Source organism: Delphinapterus leucas, chromosome 8 (genome assembly GCF_059928025.1).
Source record: "Delphinapterus leucas isolate spDelLeu-1000000601 "Yukka" chromosome 8, BTC_Dleu_Yukka2, whole genome shotgun sequence".
NCBI lineage: Eukaryota > Metazoa > Chordata > Mammalia > Artiodactyla > Monodontidae > Delphinapterus > Delphinapterus leucas.
The window spans coordinates 10,355,886-10,372,897 of NC_143136.1; the positions used below are offsets into that span (position 1 = coordinate 10,355,886).

Genomic DNA, 17,012 nt, shown 5'->3' on the forward strand with positions numbered 1-17,012 from the left:
TATTAGATCTAATTTATGAAAGGACACAAAAGTCATCACACCTGTTTCTTTATTCATATGTGGGGCCTGAATACACTTGTTATTTTAAAAGACAATATACAATGGTATACAATGTATATGGTATACAATGTAAGGAAACCACAACTGAGTTCCACTAATTCTTACAGAACCCTAAAGTAATAAAATGATTATGCGTAGAAAGTCAGAGCCCTACTGATTTTTGTACACTTGTACAAATTAACATTTGTTTGGGGTACTGAGTATTTTTCCATTAATTCCATTCACCCACTTGTTCCTTGCGGTTCTCTTGAGAACATTTGCAATATTTTTGAAGCTTGATTAGGGCATTACTGAATCAGTAATTTGCAAGTTAAAACTGACCATTTTAGTCAGCCTTCAAAATGCAAAGATGAGCCAGAGATTAAAACCTTTAATGCCTTCCCTCTAATTTGTGTGAAGACAGTGTTCCAGTTATCTCAGAAAAAGAGGAGGCAGGATTTGCCTTCCAAAGAAGTTCTGTATTTTGGATGCAGAATCAATACAAAGGTGAGATACACTGGATTTGAATTGGTAAAATATGTAAATCTCTGCCTGCTAAACTGTCAGAGATTAATGTCTGAATAGGAGTAGGAAGCGCCAACTGTAAAATTATACAGGGCATGCGATTACCCCATCTGCATAATGGGGCTTGATTTAGAGGCTCTATTTTAGGATCGCACATAAAGCACCAAATGTAGAAAGCAGAGCTTTGTTTAATTTGTCCTAGGCAGTGCCCTAATTTTCTACAACACTATTCACGTCCCTTCTTTAAGAATGAATAACACATTTTCTTTATGGAACCCTGTGCATCCGTCATTTGGGGACTGTAGCTTTTCCAAGCTACTCTATTAGATTGCCCTTGTGTTGCCTTTTTATGATGCTACTGGATTATGTTATTTGAGGTTGCATTATCTTTATTGCACTTGTATGTCCATGCAAAGAACAAGTGATATTATTTTTGACTGGTCATAACAAGCATTTTAAAGTTGACAGATGAGAAAACTGAGGCCCAGGAAGTATAAGGCCATGCAGTTCTGACAGAGTCGGTTATAGCAAATGGGTCTTGGCTACTCAGCAAGAATTGTGTTATTATTGCAGGTACAGTATTCGACTGTCTCTTGAGACTTGGGATTCCTCTTATTTTGGCAGTAGCTCAGAGAGCTTTGCCTTAAATATTAATAACCTAGGGACTATAATACTTTCTTTGGATTATTATTTGGTGCTTGGTCATTACGGCTCAGCCTATTCCAATAACTAAGTGCAAGATTCACTATTTTTTTTTAAAGATAATGTTGCTATTCATTTATGCAGATTAACATTTATGAGGTCCTTTTAAAACTTTTATCTCCGTTTTATTTTTACAGATGATTTTTTATTAAAAAGTAGTTTTGTATTGGTGAGACTCTGAATTTTTTGGATCAGACAACTAACTCAAGCTCACTTAAGCATAAAAGCCACTGTATTGGTTCATTCTGTCAGTAAGTCTGTGGATAGATCTGAGTCAGATGCAGCTGGATCCAGGGGCTCAGCTTTGTCGTCTGTGACTTTCCATTTCTAAGCTCTCCTGTTGTCTCTGTGTGGTCTTACCATTCACCGACGGACCTCGTGGGAAGAGAAGGTCAGCAGCAGCTCTGAACTCTTTACCCCCTTTTAGCAAAAAACCTACCTATCAACCTCCCAGGTGATTCTGTTCAGCCAATCTTGAGTTTCATCTGAACCAATTCCTTTGGCCAGGTACATGGGGTTACTCAGATGGTCAGCCTGTGTCATGTATCCTTTCCCAATGTTAGGAGGTGGGGAATTATGAATGACAGCCCCATTTCACAAAGCAGCATATGGTAGAGGAGGAGTTTCCCTAAGAGGGGGGCAGAAGGGTGTTCTGATAAGCAGCTTTAGCTATTACGCTTCGACCACTGAAGGTTTACAAAACAGACTCAGAGTTACATAAAAATGTTAATTTTCTGTAGAACTATGTATTGTTGTAGACTCAATGATTCAGCACATAATCTACATTTTATTTCCTTCTTTACTTTCATCCTTTCACAGTGGACAAAAAGGACAATGCCATTAAAGAAAAAAACCCACTTTTTTTCTTTAATGTTTTAAAGACATTAAAAAAAACACTTTCTCTATTTCACTTTCAAATATTGTCTTAGCCTTTTTCTTTAGCTCTTGTAAGGAACTTCTCATGTAGCATTGTTGTCATTTGATTTCACAGTCTCTATTGATTGTGAGAAATCTTTCAGGCAGAGGTCCACATTTTTATTTCTGTTCCAGCTGTGCCTCTCACAGTGCTGGCTGAGTGGGCTTGTTGAGTAAAGGTGGATGGTTGGATTGGTGAGTGATTACAGGGCCGCTATCTACCTGGCTGGAGATGCCCAGACTCTAGAATTATGTAGTTGAGGTTACATCACACATTGTGTTGAAGTTGGAATTTGAACTCCCTTACTTTCCTATCCCTAAGCTTATTTCTTTTACTTAGCTCCCAGGCAAGGGGGCCTTACGTGTGCCCATCTGTAACTTCCAGTCTCTCTGTGTGCCTGGTAATTGAACCATTTGGCTCTGACAGGAATTACAGTGGGGACAGGAAGACAGTGTCAGAACTTCTGGGCAGCTTGATTGTCCAACCCGCGTGAGAACAGGGCCACTTCTAGTGCCATCTTTGGGACCTTCCTGTGTGGCACGAGTCAGGCTGAGTTGAGCTTCAATTTCATGTACCCCTCGTAGAGCGCCAGCAAAACGGCAGCCGAGGGAGAGTGTTCCCACTTGCTCATTACTTTGTCTTCTGAGCCCCTCTCCCTTCATCATCTTCATCCCATAGCTCCAGATAGTTGCTCACAGAGGCAAACTAACTTCAGCTGTCCCTCCCAGGGATCTCTGTTGCTCTTCCCAGACCACTTTGCAACCCTAAACCTGCACCCTCTTGGACTGGAATCAATTAAGAGCAAAGATAGAAACTTCCAGATTAATATGAAGACTTGCATTTATGCAATTAATATGAAGATTTCCTTACATTTAAAAAACTGCAAATCACTACTCCTTGGGAGACCTAAGTGCAAGTCTCTCTCCCATTTAAAAAATATCAGAGCTGGCAACTTTGTATTCTAAAACGTGGCTTTATCAGTTAGGGTTAAGTCAGAAAGACAGAAGTACTAGGAGATATATATTAAGAGGTTTATTCAAGGAGTTGGCTTATGTGATTGTAGGGGCTGGCTAAGCAAGTTTGAAATCCTTAGGGCAGACTGTCAGGAAGGGTGGGCTGGAACTCTGACATAGACTGAAATAGCTATTCACAGGTGGAATTTCTTCTTCAGGGAAGCCTCAGCTCACCTATTAAAGCCTGTAAATTGATTTAATCAGGCCCACCCAGATTATCTAAAATAATCTCCCTTACTTCCATTCAACTGATTATGGACTTTAACCACATTCACAAAGTACCTTCATGGCGGTACCTAGATTAGTATTTGATTGAATATCTGAGCATGGTAGCCTAGCCAAGTTAACATGTAAAACTGATCATCAAAGTGGTCAGTTGGAGTTCTAGTAGATTCTGTGTGGACTTGTGAAATGCAGGCCTTGAAATCCTGATACAGATTTCAAAACCTCTACTGCCTTTATATTGAATTGTATGGGAACTGTTTTTGGTGATTTATATTTAGGTGAATGTACTTGTGTATATATGTCATCATTCACTTCTTTCAGTACTGTGTTTCACAAACCATAGCAGGTCCAGAAAGATCAAGTTGGATGAAGTAGTGAGCAGGTATACTTCATGAACCCTGGTTTATAGATCATTATTTTTACATTTGTGCTGTGTATTTTTCTTTCATTTTATTACCTGCATTACCTTCCACAAATACTCCTTGGACATCTGTGAGGTTTCAGGTGATGTTTTAGGTACTTGGGAGACTTCATTGATTCAAACAGCTTCTACTGAGTATTTATGTGTACCAAACTTAGCTACATAATTTGTGGGGCCCAGTATAAAATGAAAATCAATGTCCTCCATTCAAAAAGTAGAAAAAAGTGCCATTAAAAGTACTGACAATAAAGCTTTTTCTTTTCTTCCATGAATGTCTCTCTGGAATCATGGTGGTTTTCCTTCCTTTTTTTTTTTTTTTAATTTGCTGTTTAATCCTGTTCTAAGTTTAAAAATTTTTTTAAATTTTAGATTATTGACATGAATTTATCATTCATCATTTATTGGACCCAAGTAAATGGGAGGATAATGGATGGAAAATGAGATTAGAGCCACTTTGGGTCCCTGAATCATTCATGGGCTTGAAGGCCAAAGTAAGGACTTAGAATTTTTCAGTGAGGAGTGGGGAGGACTTGGAAGACTTTTGGCAGAAGCGTGACAGCCATGGTGGGATTTTAGAAGGATCCCCTTTGGCTGCTGTGTGGCAAGGTTGGAAATGGCAGGATTAGTTTGGGAGCTGCTATAATAGACCAGACAATGATGGTGCCTGGATTGGGTATATAGATAGATAGTGGTGATTAAACATGGCTGGACTCTGGGCATATTTCAAAACTAGTGCCAACAGGAGTTGCATATAGAATGAATATTTACTTAGAGTCCTGGCCTGGGGCAGCAGATAAAATTGTCCATTGAGAAACAGCGAATTTTCTAAAGTTCTACAGCCAATGCATGGCAGAAGTAGAGAAGGCAGAAAACAGAAGTCCTGTGTGTGTGTTTTTCATCAGCTCTTCTCCTTTTTCATTACCTCTAGACTTTCCCCAAAGTATCTCCTGTAACATCCCCTTCCCAACGTCTTCACTTATTTTGCTGAATTCAGCATGGATTACATGTCTAGAATCTCATCTATACGTATCGCTTTGGAAGAACCTCTCAGAGCAAGGTCCTGGTGACTCACCACTGCCCCATGTTTTCATGGCATCTGTGTAGGGGTTGGCTGTCTCTCACAGTTTCATTTTGGTGGTATCCTGACAGTTTTTTCCTTCTATTTCACTTGATACCTTTTGGCCTGCTCTAGTAAAACAGAATTCATAAAACAAAGATTTTGCTACTGGGTTTGCTGTACAGTTGCACCCTGTATAATTCCAAATGAGTTAACTCTGTTTGGTTTTTTTTTTCTGCTTTCCAGCACTTTCAGACCATGCTGAAGTCTAAGTTGAATGTCCTAACACTGAAAAAGGAACCTCTGCCAGCAGTCATTTTCCATGAGCCTGAGGCCATTGAGCTGTGCACCACCACGCCCCTGATGAAGACCAGAACTCACAGTGGCTGCAAGGTATGAGGCAAATGGCCATCAGGGAACCTCTTGGTGGGGCAGACAAAAGGATGTGTACCCTTAAGGCTCTTGTTCAAAGTGATAACTTTTTTAGGAATGAAAATATCAAACGACTAACAGAATAAGCTCATTGAGTGACGGTAGTCTGAATCCATACCCTGCTCTATTTTTCTTGATGATATAGCACTCTTCATCATTTTGGGGCTCACATAAAGGTATAAGTTTGGTATGTGTGAATGAAATAGTTTTCTTGCCATATTTTCTTTTTTTTTTTTAAACATCTTTATTGGAGTATAATTGCTTTACAATGTTGTGTTAGTTTCTGGTGCATAACAAAGTGAGTCAGCTATATGTATACATATATACTGACATCGCCTCCCTCTTGCGTCTCCTTCCCACACTCCCTACACAACCCCTCTAGGTGGTCACAAAGCACCGAGCTGATCTCCCTGTAGGATGCAGCTGCTTCCCACTAGCTATCTATTTTACATTTGGTAGTATATCTATGTCCATGCCACTCTCTCACTTCGTCCCAGCTTACCCTTTCCTCTCCCCATGTACTCAAATTCATTCTCTACGTCTGCGTCTTTATTCCAGAATCATTCATCAGAACCATTATTTTTTTTAGATTCCATATATATGTGTTTGCATATGGTATGTGTTTTTCTCTTTCTCACTCTGTATGACAGATTCTAGGTCCATCCACCTCACTACAAATAACTCAGTTTCATTTCTTTTTATGGCTGAGTAATATTCCATTGTATATATATGTCACATCTTCTTTACCCATTCATCTGTCGATGGACACTTAGGTTTCTTCCATGTCCTGCTATTGTAAATAGAGCTGCAATGAACATTGTGGTACATGACTCTTTTTGAATTATGGTTTTCTCAGGGTATATGTCCAGGAGTGGGATTGCTGGGTCATATGGTAGTCCTATTTTTAGTTTTTCAAGGAACCTCCATACTGTACTCCATACTGGCTGTATCAATTTACATTCCCACCAACAGTGCAAGAGGGTTCCCTTTTCTCCACACCCTCTCCAGCATTTGTTGTTTGTAGATTTTTTGATGATGGCCATTCTGACTGGTGTGAGGGGATACTGCATTGTAGCTTTGATTTGCATTTCTCTAATGATTAGTGATGTTGAGCATCCTTTCATGTGTTTGTTGGCGATCTGTATATCTTGTTTGTTTTTTAGATATTGAGCTGCATGAGCTGCTTGTATATTTTGGAGATTAATCCTTTGTCAGTTGCTTCATTTGCAAATATTTTCTCCCATTCTGAGGGTTGTCTTTTCGTCTTGTTTATGGTTTTCTTTGCTGTGCAAAAGCACTTAAGTTTCATTTGGTCCCATTTGTATATTTTTGTTTTTATTTCCATTTTTCTAGGAGGTGGGTCAAAAAAGATCTTGCTGTGATTTATGTCAAAGACTGTTCTTCCTGTGTTTTCCTCTAAGAGTTTTATAGTGTCTGGCCTAACATTTAGGTCTTTAATCCATTTTGAGTTTATTTTTGTGTATGGTGTTAGGGAGTGTTCTAATTTCATTCTTTTACACGTAGCTGTCCAGTTTTCCTAGCACCACTTATTGAAAAGGCTGTCTCTTCTCAACTGTATATTCTTGCCTCCTTCATCAAATGTAAGGTGACCATATGTGCATGGGTTTATCTCTGGGCTTTCTATCCTGTTCCGTTGATCTATATTTCTGCTTTTGTGCCAGTGCCATACTGTCTTGATTACTGTAGCTTTGTAGCATAGTCTGAAGTCAGGGAGCCTGATTCCTCCAGCTCCGTTTTTCTTTCTCAGGGCTTTGGCTATCCAGGGTCTTTTGTGGTTCCATACATATTGTGACACTTTTTGTTCTAGTTCTGTGAAAAATGCCATTGATAGTTTGACAGGGATTGCATTGAATCTGTAGATTGCTTTGGGTAGTATAGTCATTTTCACAATGTTGATGCTTCCAATCCAAAAACATGGTATGTCTCTCCATCTATTTGTATCATCTTTAATTTCTTTCATCAGTGTCTTATTGTTTTCTGCATACAGGTCTTTTGTCTCATTATGTGGGTTTATTCTTAGGTATTTTATTTTTTTGTTGGGGGTATTTCCTTAATTTCTTTTTCAGATTTTTCATCATTAGTGTATAGGAATGCCAGAGATTTCTGTGCATTAATTTTGTATCCTGCTACTTTACCAAATTTATTGATTAGCTCTAGTAGTTTTCTGCTAGCATGTTTAGGATGCTCTATGTATAGTATCATGTCATCTGCAAACAGTGACAGCTTTACTTTTTCTTCTCCAAATTGGGTTCCTTTTATTTCTTTTTCTTCTCTGATTGCTGTGGCTAAAACTTCCAAAACTATGTTGAATAATAGTGGTGAGGGTGGGCATTCTTGTCTTGTTCCTGATTTTAGTGGAAATGGTTTCAGTTTTTCACCACTGAGTACAATGTTGGCTGTGGTTTGTCATATATGGCCTTTATTACGTTGAGGTAAGTTCCCTTTATGCCTACTTTCTGGAGAGTTTTTATGATAAATCGGTGTTGAATTTTGTCGAAAGCTTTTTCTGCATATCATATGGCTTTTATCCTTCAGTTTTTTAACATGGTTTATCACATTGATTGATTTGCATATATTGAAGAATCCTTGCATTCCTGGAATAAACCCCACTTGATCATGGTGTATGATCCTTTTCATGTGCTGTTGGATTCTGTTTGCTAGTAGTTTTTTGAGGATTTTGAATCTATGTTCATCAGTGTTATTGGTCTGTAGTTTTCTTTTTGTGTGAGATCTTCATCTGGTTTTGTTATCAGGGTGATGGTGGTCTCGTAGAATGAGTTTGGTAGTGTTCCTCTGTCTGCTATATTTGGAAGAGTTTGAGAAGGATAGGTGTTAGTTCTTCTCTAAATGTTTGATAGAATTTGTCCGTGAAGCCATCTGGTCCTGGGCTTTTGTTTGTTGGAAGATTTTTAATCACATTCTCAATTTCAGTGCTTATGATTGGTCTGTTTTTATTTTCTATTTCTTCCTGGTTCAGTCTCAGAAGTTTGTGCTTTTCTAATAATTTGTCCATTTCTTCCAGGCTGTCCATTTAATTGGCATAGAGTTGCTTTTAGTAATGTCTCATGATTCTTTGTATTTCTGCAGTGTCATTTGTTACTTCTCCTTTTTTATTTCTAATTCTGTTGATTTGAGTCTTTTCCCTTTTTTCTTGCTGAGTTTGGCTAATGGTTTATCAATTTTGTTTATCTTCTCAAAGAACCAGCTTTTGGTTTTATTGATGTTTGCTATTGTGTCCTTCATTTCTTTTTTATTTCTTTCTGATCTGAGTTTTATGATTTCTTTCTCTCTGCTAACTTTGGGTATTTTTTGTTCTTCTTTCTCTAATTGCTTTAGGTGTAAGATTAGGTTGTTTATTTGAGATTTTTCTGGTTTCTTGAGGTACGATTGTACTGCTATAAACTTCCCTCTTAGAACTGCTTTTCCTGCATCCCATAGGTTTTGGGTCATCGTGTTTTCATTGTCATTTTCTTTTAAGTATTTTCTGATTTCCTCTTTGATTTCTTCAGTGATCTCTTTGTTATTTAGTAATATATTGTTTAGCCTCCATCTGTTTGTATTTTTTACAGTTTATTTTCCTGTAATTGATATCTAGTCTTATAGTGTTTTGGTCAGAAAAAATACTTGATACAATTTCAGTTTTCTTAAATTTACCAAGGCTTGATTTGTGACCCAAGGTGTGATCTCTCCTGGAGAATGTTCCATGAGCACTTGAGAAGAAATTGCATTCTGTTGTTTTTGGATGGAATGTCCTATAAATATCAATTAAGTCCATCTTGTTTAATGTATCATTTGAAGCTTGTGTTTCCTTATTTATTTTCATTCTGGATGACCTATCCATTGGTGAAAGTGGGGTGTTAACGTCTCGTACTACTATTGTGTTACTGTCGATATCCCTTTTTTTGGCTGTTAGCATTTGCCTTATGTATTTAGGTGCTCCTTTGTTGGGTGCATAAATATTTGCAATTGTTATACCTTCTTCTTGGATTATCCCTTGATCATTTTGTAGTGTCCTTCTTTGTCTCTGGTAATAGTCTTTATTTTAAAGTCTCTTTTGTCTGATATTAGAGTTGCTACTCCAGCTTTCTTTTGATTTCCATTTGTATGGAATATCTTTTTCCATCCCCTCACTTTCAGTCTGTATGTGTCCCTAGGTCTCAAGTGGCTGTCTTGTAGACAGCATATATACGGGTCTTGTTTTTGTATTCATTCAGCTAGTCTATGTCTTTTGGTTGGAGCATTTAATCCATTTACATTTAAGGTAATTATCAATATGTATGTTCCTATTATCATTTTCTTAATTGTTTGGGGTTTGTTATTGTAGTTTTGTCCCTCTCTTTTGTTTCGTGCCTAGAGAAGTTCCTTTAGCATTTCTGTAAAGCTGATTTGGTGGTGCTGAATTCTCTTAGGTTTCCTAGTCCGTAAAGATTTTAATTTCTCCGTCGAATCTGAATGAGATCCTTGCTGGATATAGTAATATTGATTGTGTGTTTTTCCCTTTCATCACTTTATGTATGTCCTGCCACTCCCTTCTGGCTTGCAGAGTTTCTGCTGAAAGATCAGCTGTTAAATTTATGGGGATTGCCTTGTATGTTATTTGTTGCTTTTCCCATTCTGCTTTTAATATTTTTTCTTTGTATTTAATTTTTGATAGTGTGATTAATATGTCTCTTGGCATGTTTCTCCTTGGGTTTATCCTGTATGGGACTCTGTGCTTCCTGGACTTGACTGACTGTTTCCTTTCCCGTATTAGGGAAGTTTTCAACGATAATCTCTTCAAATATTTTCTCAGACCCTTTCTTTGTCTCTTCTTCTTCTGTGACCCCTAGAATTTGAATATTGGTGCGTTTAATGTTGTCTCAGAGGTCTCTGAGACTGTCCTCAATTCTTTTCATTCTTTTTTCTTTATTCTGCTCTGTGGTAGTTATTTCCACTATTTTATCTTCAAGGTCACTTATCTGTTCTTCTGCCTCAGTTATTCTGCTATTGATTCCTTCTAGAGAATTTTTACTTTCATCTATTGTGTTGTTCATCGTTGTTTGTTTGGTCTTTAGTTCTTCTAGGTACTTTTTAAATGTTTCTTGTATTTTCTCCATTCTGTTTCCAAGATTTTGGATCATCTTTACTATCATTACTCTGAACTCTTTTTCTTGTTTCCTTTCATTCGTTAGGTCTGGTGGGTTTTTACTTTGCTTCTTCATCTGATGCTTATTTATCTGTCCTCTCATTTTGCTTAACTTACTGTGTTCGGGGTCTCCTTTTTGCAGGCTGCAGGTTCGTAGTTCTTGTTGTTTTTGGTGTCTGCCCCCAGTGGGTAAGGTTGGTTCATTCGGCTTTTTAGGCTTCCTGGTGGAGGGAAATGGGGCCTGTGTTCTGGTGGATGAGGATGGATTTTGTCTTTCTGGTGGGCAGGAGCACGTTCGGTGGTGTGTTTTGAGGTGTCTGTGAACTTACTATGATTGTAGGCATCCTCTCTGCTAATGGGTGGTATTGTGTTCCTGTCTTGCTAGTTGTTTGGTTTGGTGTATCCAGCACTGGAGCTTGCTGGTCATTGAATGGAGCTGGGTCTTAGCATTGAGACGCAGATCTCTGAGAGAGCTCTCGCCAATTGATACTACATGCGGCTGGGAGGTCTCTGGTGGTCCAGTGTCTTGAACTTGGCTCTCCCACCTCAGAGGCTCAGGCCTGACATCAAGCCAGAGCACCAGGACCTTGTCAGCCACATGGCTCAGAAGAAAAGGGAGAAAAAAAGAAAGAAAAAAATCAAAAACAATAAATAAATAATATAAAATAGAATAAATTAAAATAATCCAATTGAAAAATTAAAAAATAGTTAAAATAAAAAATAAGAAAGTAATTAAAGAAAAAGCAGAGAGCAACCAAACCAATAAATAAATCTACCAATGATAACAAGTGCTAAAATCTATACTAAGATAAACATAAAAATCAGAAAACAAGTCAGTTGCCGACAGGAATCCTCAAGTCTACAGTTGCTCCCAAAGTCCACTGCCTCAATTTTGGGTTGATTTGTTGTCTATTCAGGTATTCCACAGATGCAGGGTACCTCAAGTTGACTCTGGGCTTTTAATCCCTGCTCCTTGATGCCACATGGAGAAATTACCCTTTCTCCTCTTTGTTCGCACAGCTCCTGGGGTTCAGCTTTGGTTTTCACCCCTCCTCTTTTGGGAAGTCTGAGGTCTTCTGCCAGCATTCAGTAGGTGTTCTGTGGGAGTTGTTCCACGTGTAGATGTATTTTCGATGTATTTGTGGGGAGGAAGGTGATCTCCGCGTCTTACTCTTCCACCATTTGAAGGTCTGTTTTATCTGACAGTCCAGCAGGTCCGTGTTAATTGCCAGCAACATGCTCCTGTATGTATCCCACATAGTCTGTGTTAACAAGAGCCTTATCGGAAGAAATTCAGCATAGTGATGAAGAACACAGGCTCTGGGATCAAATCCTGACTCAGCCAATTGTACTTTGTGTCACCTTGGACAGATAACTCACTCCCTTGGCCTCCATTTTCTCATCTCCCTGCGTGCATCCTTTTGTCGACCGCTGTGATGCCCAAGGGTCTTCAGAACCCTGATCAGCAGCCTTCTGAGTAGCTGGCTGGTCTCCTGCTCCCTGGAGAGCTTCACCACAAAGAGCTCACCGCTCTCAACTCTCACCATATTTTCTGTAGCCCTATGGAACTTTGCGCCTGACAAGAAAAGTCCTGTCCTTAATGATAATCCCTCCCTTTGTAGTTGCAGTCTAAATAAAATATATCTTAAAGATCAAAAAACAAAACAAGTTTCTCAATGGCTGTACTTCCAAATCCTTTGGGGGTAATTTTGACATTTTTGTTTTTCTTCAGCTCTCAAAATTTATGCCAATATTCATGCCTCAGAATACGTTTCAAAAGCGTTTCTCATTTCTGTAAGCCGTAATGCTGACATGGAAAGAAAAGCAGAAATGTAATGCATAATTTTGGTAGGCTTTTGGCTTCTTTCTCACACAATATTCTTTTTGGCATATGTTGATGAATATAGTCATCGGTTTAGACGCAACAAAGAAAATATGTCTTGTGCGTATTTTGTCATCAGAAATTTGTTTTGAGTAGTGAAATTAAATTAACGGGCAGGAAAATGCATGTTTGCTTGTGGATTTCTTTTATAACCTGTAGCTATGCTCCTTTCCTTATTGCTCTCCAGGTTAGGGAAGCAAAGATCCATTGATCTTTCCTGCTGCAGTAGTCCATGCCCTCCCCAGTTCTTGCATAGCTGTGGTCAGATTGGAGCCTGCAGCAATCTTGAGTGTGTGCACAAAACCTCACACACGCCCGTTCATCCCACAAATGCTCTGGGTGCTCAGTGTCTGCCCAGCACTGGAGGCACTGAGAGCAAGACCCCACCGGGCATCTTTATGGGGCTTAACTGTTAGTTGGAGGTGGAGGGAGGAATAAGCACAGATGAACAAACATTGGCTGGTGAGAAAGCCAGTGTGTGAAGAATTTGGAGAAGAATCTGTCAGGCAGAAGGATCAGGAGCGCTAATGGTCTCGTGCATTTTAGATGGAAAGCAATGGGCCAGTGAACCTGGGAAGGTGAGAATGTTATGGTTTGTAGTGGAGTCTGGTGCGCGTCCTGCTGTAGGGAGCCTTGATGTCATGGCAAGGAGTTTAGATTTTGCTCTAAGTACTATGGAGAAGTATCAGAGGGATTTAGGCAAGTGAGTTATATGACTCCATTTGAAAAAGTGTTTTTAAATGATAATTCTGCTAAGGTGAACTTCCAGCTCCCAGAAAGAAGTGGCCAGTGGCTCTGCTTCAGTGGGAGAGAGTGGACCCACAGAATTCAGTCCCATTGTATGCAATGCTTTTGGTGAACTGGTGATATAAAGGAATTTACAAAACTACTCATTAAATTTGAAAGTGATAAGGAATCAAATTGGCTTATATTTCCTTTAGAGATTGCCTAAAGTCATTTTGAATTCTGTTCCTGTTGGGAAAAATGGTCCCTCAAAAGCAAGATGAAGTCAATTAGGGACCAGTATAAGGAGAAGTTTGATAAAGTCTAGAGAGTGTGTTTAAATGTGAGGGAAAATGCAATTACAAAATAAAAAGACCTAGCAATGCAATCCAGATACAAAAGAGATATGTGTGTGTGTGTGTGTGTGTGTGTGTGTGTGTGTATGTATGTGTGTGTGAGAGAGAGAGAGAGAGAGAGAGAAATATTTGCTAGGAGAATAAAAGCTATAATATTTCTGACAAGGAATATAGGGTTCAAGATTCCCGGACTTATTTTTTTCTGTGTACTGCTTTAGGTCAGGTTTATTTATTTTACTTCTAGAGGGATGCTGAAAAAGAAATAGAAGGAATTCAGAAGAGCATGCCAAAGAGAGTGAGGGTTGCCCTGGCATCAGTCTGTGGGGCTACTTAGACAAAGGGAAATCAGCAATGATTTCAGCTGGATACAGGGAAGAACTTCTGTGTTCAACGTGAAAACCACTTCCACTGAGCTATAAAAAATTTATGACCTCTTCAGCCCTAGAAATCTTGAAGAGGAGATTCCAGGTGTAGATAATGATAATCCTGGAGTCAGGGATCTGGGCCAACACTTCCTGAGGTACTTTCCAGCTTTCTGATTCTGTTTCAAGGAAGAAAACCTCTAAGGTATCATTCTTCAAATTGCATACAATAATCCACTTTACATATTTACATTTTAATTGCAAACGTCCTGGAGTTACAGCCTTTCATTCTCAGGGCCAATGTCACCTTTGTGTTCAGAGTCATATTCCTTGGTTTCAAAACAACAAAACAAAGGTAGATTTTTGAGCCTTGAAATTTCTGTTTAAAATCTTCAGGCCTCCGCCATTTTTTTTTTTTTTTTTTCCAGATCATCTCCAGGAACAAAGTGCAGTGTTTCCTCTCTGATTCTTGCGAGTAATTTAGCTCACCAAATGCCAGCTGCAGAAGGATCTCCCTCCTGGGCCCAGGCCTGCCAGGAATAATGAGCACAATGTAGCCGGGGCCCAGCTGCAGAGCCAGCATCGGGACCCTTCGTTTCCACACAGTGCCGGTTCTTTTTGCCTTACAGCTCTCAAGTTGTGCTGAATAACTTTAGGTTTGGGGAGGGACAGAGGCGAGGGGAAGCAAAGGAAAGGGGAGTTGAAAATGGATTATGGTTGGCGAGGTCGAGGCCCTGGCTGTTCTCAGATTTCCCATTTCCCTCTGATCTGTATTCTCCGTGGGTTCTGGTGGGATGGCCCCGCCAGGCTATTCATGTTGCAGGCAGCTGGGTCTTTGTGCATTCTCCTCTACTGCTGCCACTTTCTTTTTTTTTTTTTTTCTTTTGGAGTGGAGTTATTTAACTGTACAATCCACCGCATACCATTAGGACGCTTGTTGGAGCTGTTCAGAGTATCAGAGGCTGTGTCTGATTTTGCAGCAGAGACGATGGCTTATCTTGCCCGTCTTCCCCTGCCTAACATGATGAGATCCTAAGGTGGCTTTGGCTTGTCAGCAAACATTTAGTAAATTAATGGTCATTGAAAACCTACCGTGTACATAGAATTGCGGTGAAAGGAATCAAAGTAGGTGTTGTGAGTAAAGCACTTAATAGTCAAGTAGGAGGCGTGAGGTGAGTGCCCAGGTAAATTGAGAGTGCTTCCGGTACTGGTATGTGTAACAGAAACCCCTGGAGGGCAGATTTCTGGACCTGCTTTCCAAAGATTTTGATTCAGGCACTCAGCTTACTGGTGGGAACAAGAGCCTGCACTTTAGATTTCATGTGTAATTTACATGAAAGTGGCGCCTGGACGTGCTTTGAGGTTGAGGACCTGAACCAGAGAGGAGGGTGTGGACAGACCAACATAAGTGACGTAAATGGAGACACAGTAGGGAAGTGGGAGATGTGGGGAAATGGTGTGTGTGGTCAGCTGGCACTGGGGGGGGGTGGTTAGACTGGGTTTGCCACACAGCTGACCAGGAAGCTGACATCTAAGCAAAGGTTGGGCTCTATCATTTTCGCATCAGATGTGCACCCTTCAGACAGCATGGTGTACAGTGTCGTGTCCTACAGGAAGTGCTTGTCCTTTTTTGGATTGAGTCACTTCCGGGCCTACTCACCAGAGGCCTCAGAGCCTTCATGAAATGGTGATCTGATGATGATAAAAATCATAATAAAATACTAATACTACAGAAATAGATGCTAGTAAAAAGCTAACGTTTATTAGTACAATAAGTAAGCATTTGCCTATGTACTGTTCATGGTACTGAGCCATTTAGTCCTCAGGACGCCTCAACGGATCAATTGCCATCTGTAGCCCCATTTCACAGATGAGCTACTTGAGGCACAGGGAGGCTCAGCCTGTCCCAGGGTCCCCAGTGAGTCACTGGCTGGCAGAGCCTGGATTTGAATTTCATCACTCTGGCTCCACAGCCTGTGCTCATTCCCACTAGAGTCCACTGCTTCTCAGTGACCAAAGACAGCTCTTAAAACTGGTTGACTGTTTGTGTCATGTGCATTTAAGCAAGTTTCTCTTCTGCAGGTTTCAGTTTCTGCCTCTTTCATAGGCCTTAACCTGGGTCATTATATATCAGGCATCCTCTTACCTAAAAGTCCAAGAGTCAAGGATTTACCTTGTTTAACTGAATTAGAATCTTACCTTTGCTTCTAAAAACCAGAAGGATCAGGAGAGTGTACTCACAGCATCATAATTTCATCCCAGATGTACTGCTTGGATTCTCAAATTTGGTTTTCTTTAAAAAAGAAAGGACAGTCTACGATGAGAAGTCACATGCCTTGTAACAAATATATATGGAACAAACCATGAAATGTCCAGTTAGCTCCTGTACAGCCATGTGGACCCTCTACAACATCCATTCCACAGAGATGGTCCCCAGCTACATGGTGCTTACAGTTTTAAAGCAAGATAGCAGCAATGCTGTAACAAATACACTGACACGTAACCGGAGGTTTGGGACATCTTACAGCATTTATCTTTTATTTAAAACTTTTTATAAAGTTTGTGATTAGTGGTCATTTCTAAGAGGGGAAATAACATCTAAGAGAAATACCAAGGGAAGATGTGCGGGGAGAGAGATAAGACGGAAAAGGAGGAAAATTAGAAGTTATTTACATAGGACTCCTGTTTGGGTCTGGGTCTGTCTGCCTTTACTCTGGATTTACCTGGTTGTCTTCCTCTACACCCTCTCAGCATCGCTGGGCTGAGCCAGGGTCCTAAGCTAGGTCTTGAGGGATGGTCTCCAGAGGGGATGCTCCTTTTGGCCACCAGGCAGGCTTTGGGAGTTGCTGGTGAATAGGGCTAGTTAAGCATGTGATGTTTCTTTCCAATCCCCTCCCTTTCCATTCCCTTATCGTTTATGCTGAGGGTGCCTTTGCCTTCATTCTGCAGCTTGGTAGCTGTCCAGCTGCCCCGTCCCTTCACCCTTCCCCATGGGCCCCACCAGCATCTCACCTGGGCCTGCTCTCCAAGTGATGCTCCGGTTCCCAAATCTCACCTCCTCCTGAGTGAGGCACTTGGCCTGGCATCTAAGGCCCTTGCTGTCTTCTTCCCAATTGTGAGGGCAGAAACCATCAAACAAACTAGTCTCTAAGAAGGAGTTAATGATTCATAAACCGTGACCATTTTCATTTTACTCTCTTTGAGATTCCTGTG

At 40.1% G+C, this 17,012-nt stretch overlaps 1 protein-coding gene across 2 annotated transcripts in view; it reads left to right on the forward strand.

Moving 5' to 3' along the window:
* The window catches only part of PID1 (phosphotyrosine interaction domain containing 1), a 262,768-nt gene that overhangs the window by 115,816 nt on the left and 129,940 nt on the right, over window positions 1–17,012 (forward strand). For both annotated transcript variants that reach the window (XM_022567887.3, XM_022567888.3), the window contains exon 2: window positions 5,145–5,291. In XM_022567887.3, the coding sequence (XP_022423595.1) occupies window positions 5,145–5,291 (147 nt within the window). The remainder of the gene's footprint in view (window positions 1–5,144; window positions 5,292–17,012) is intronic.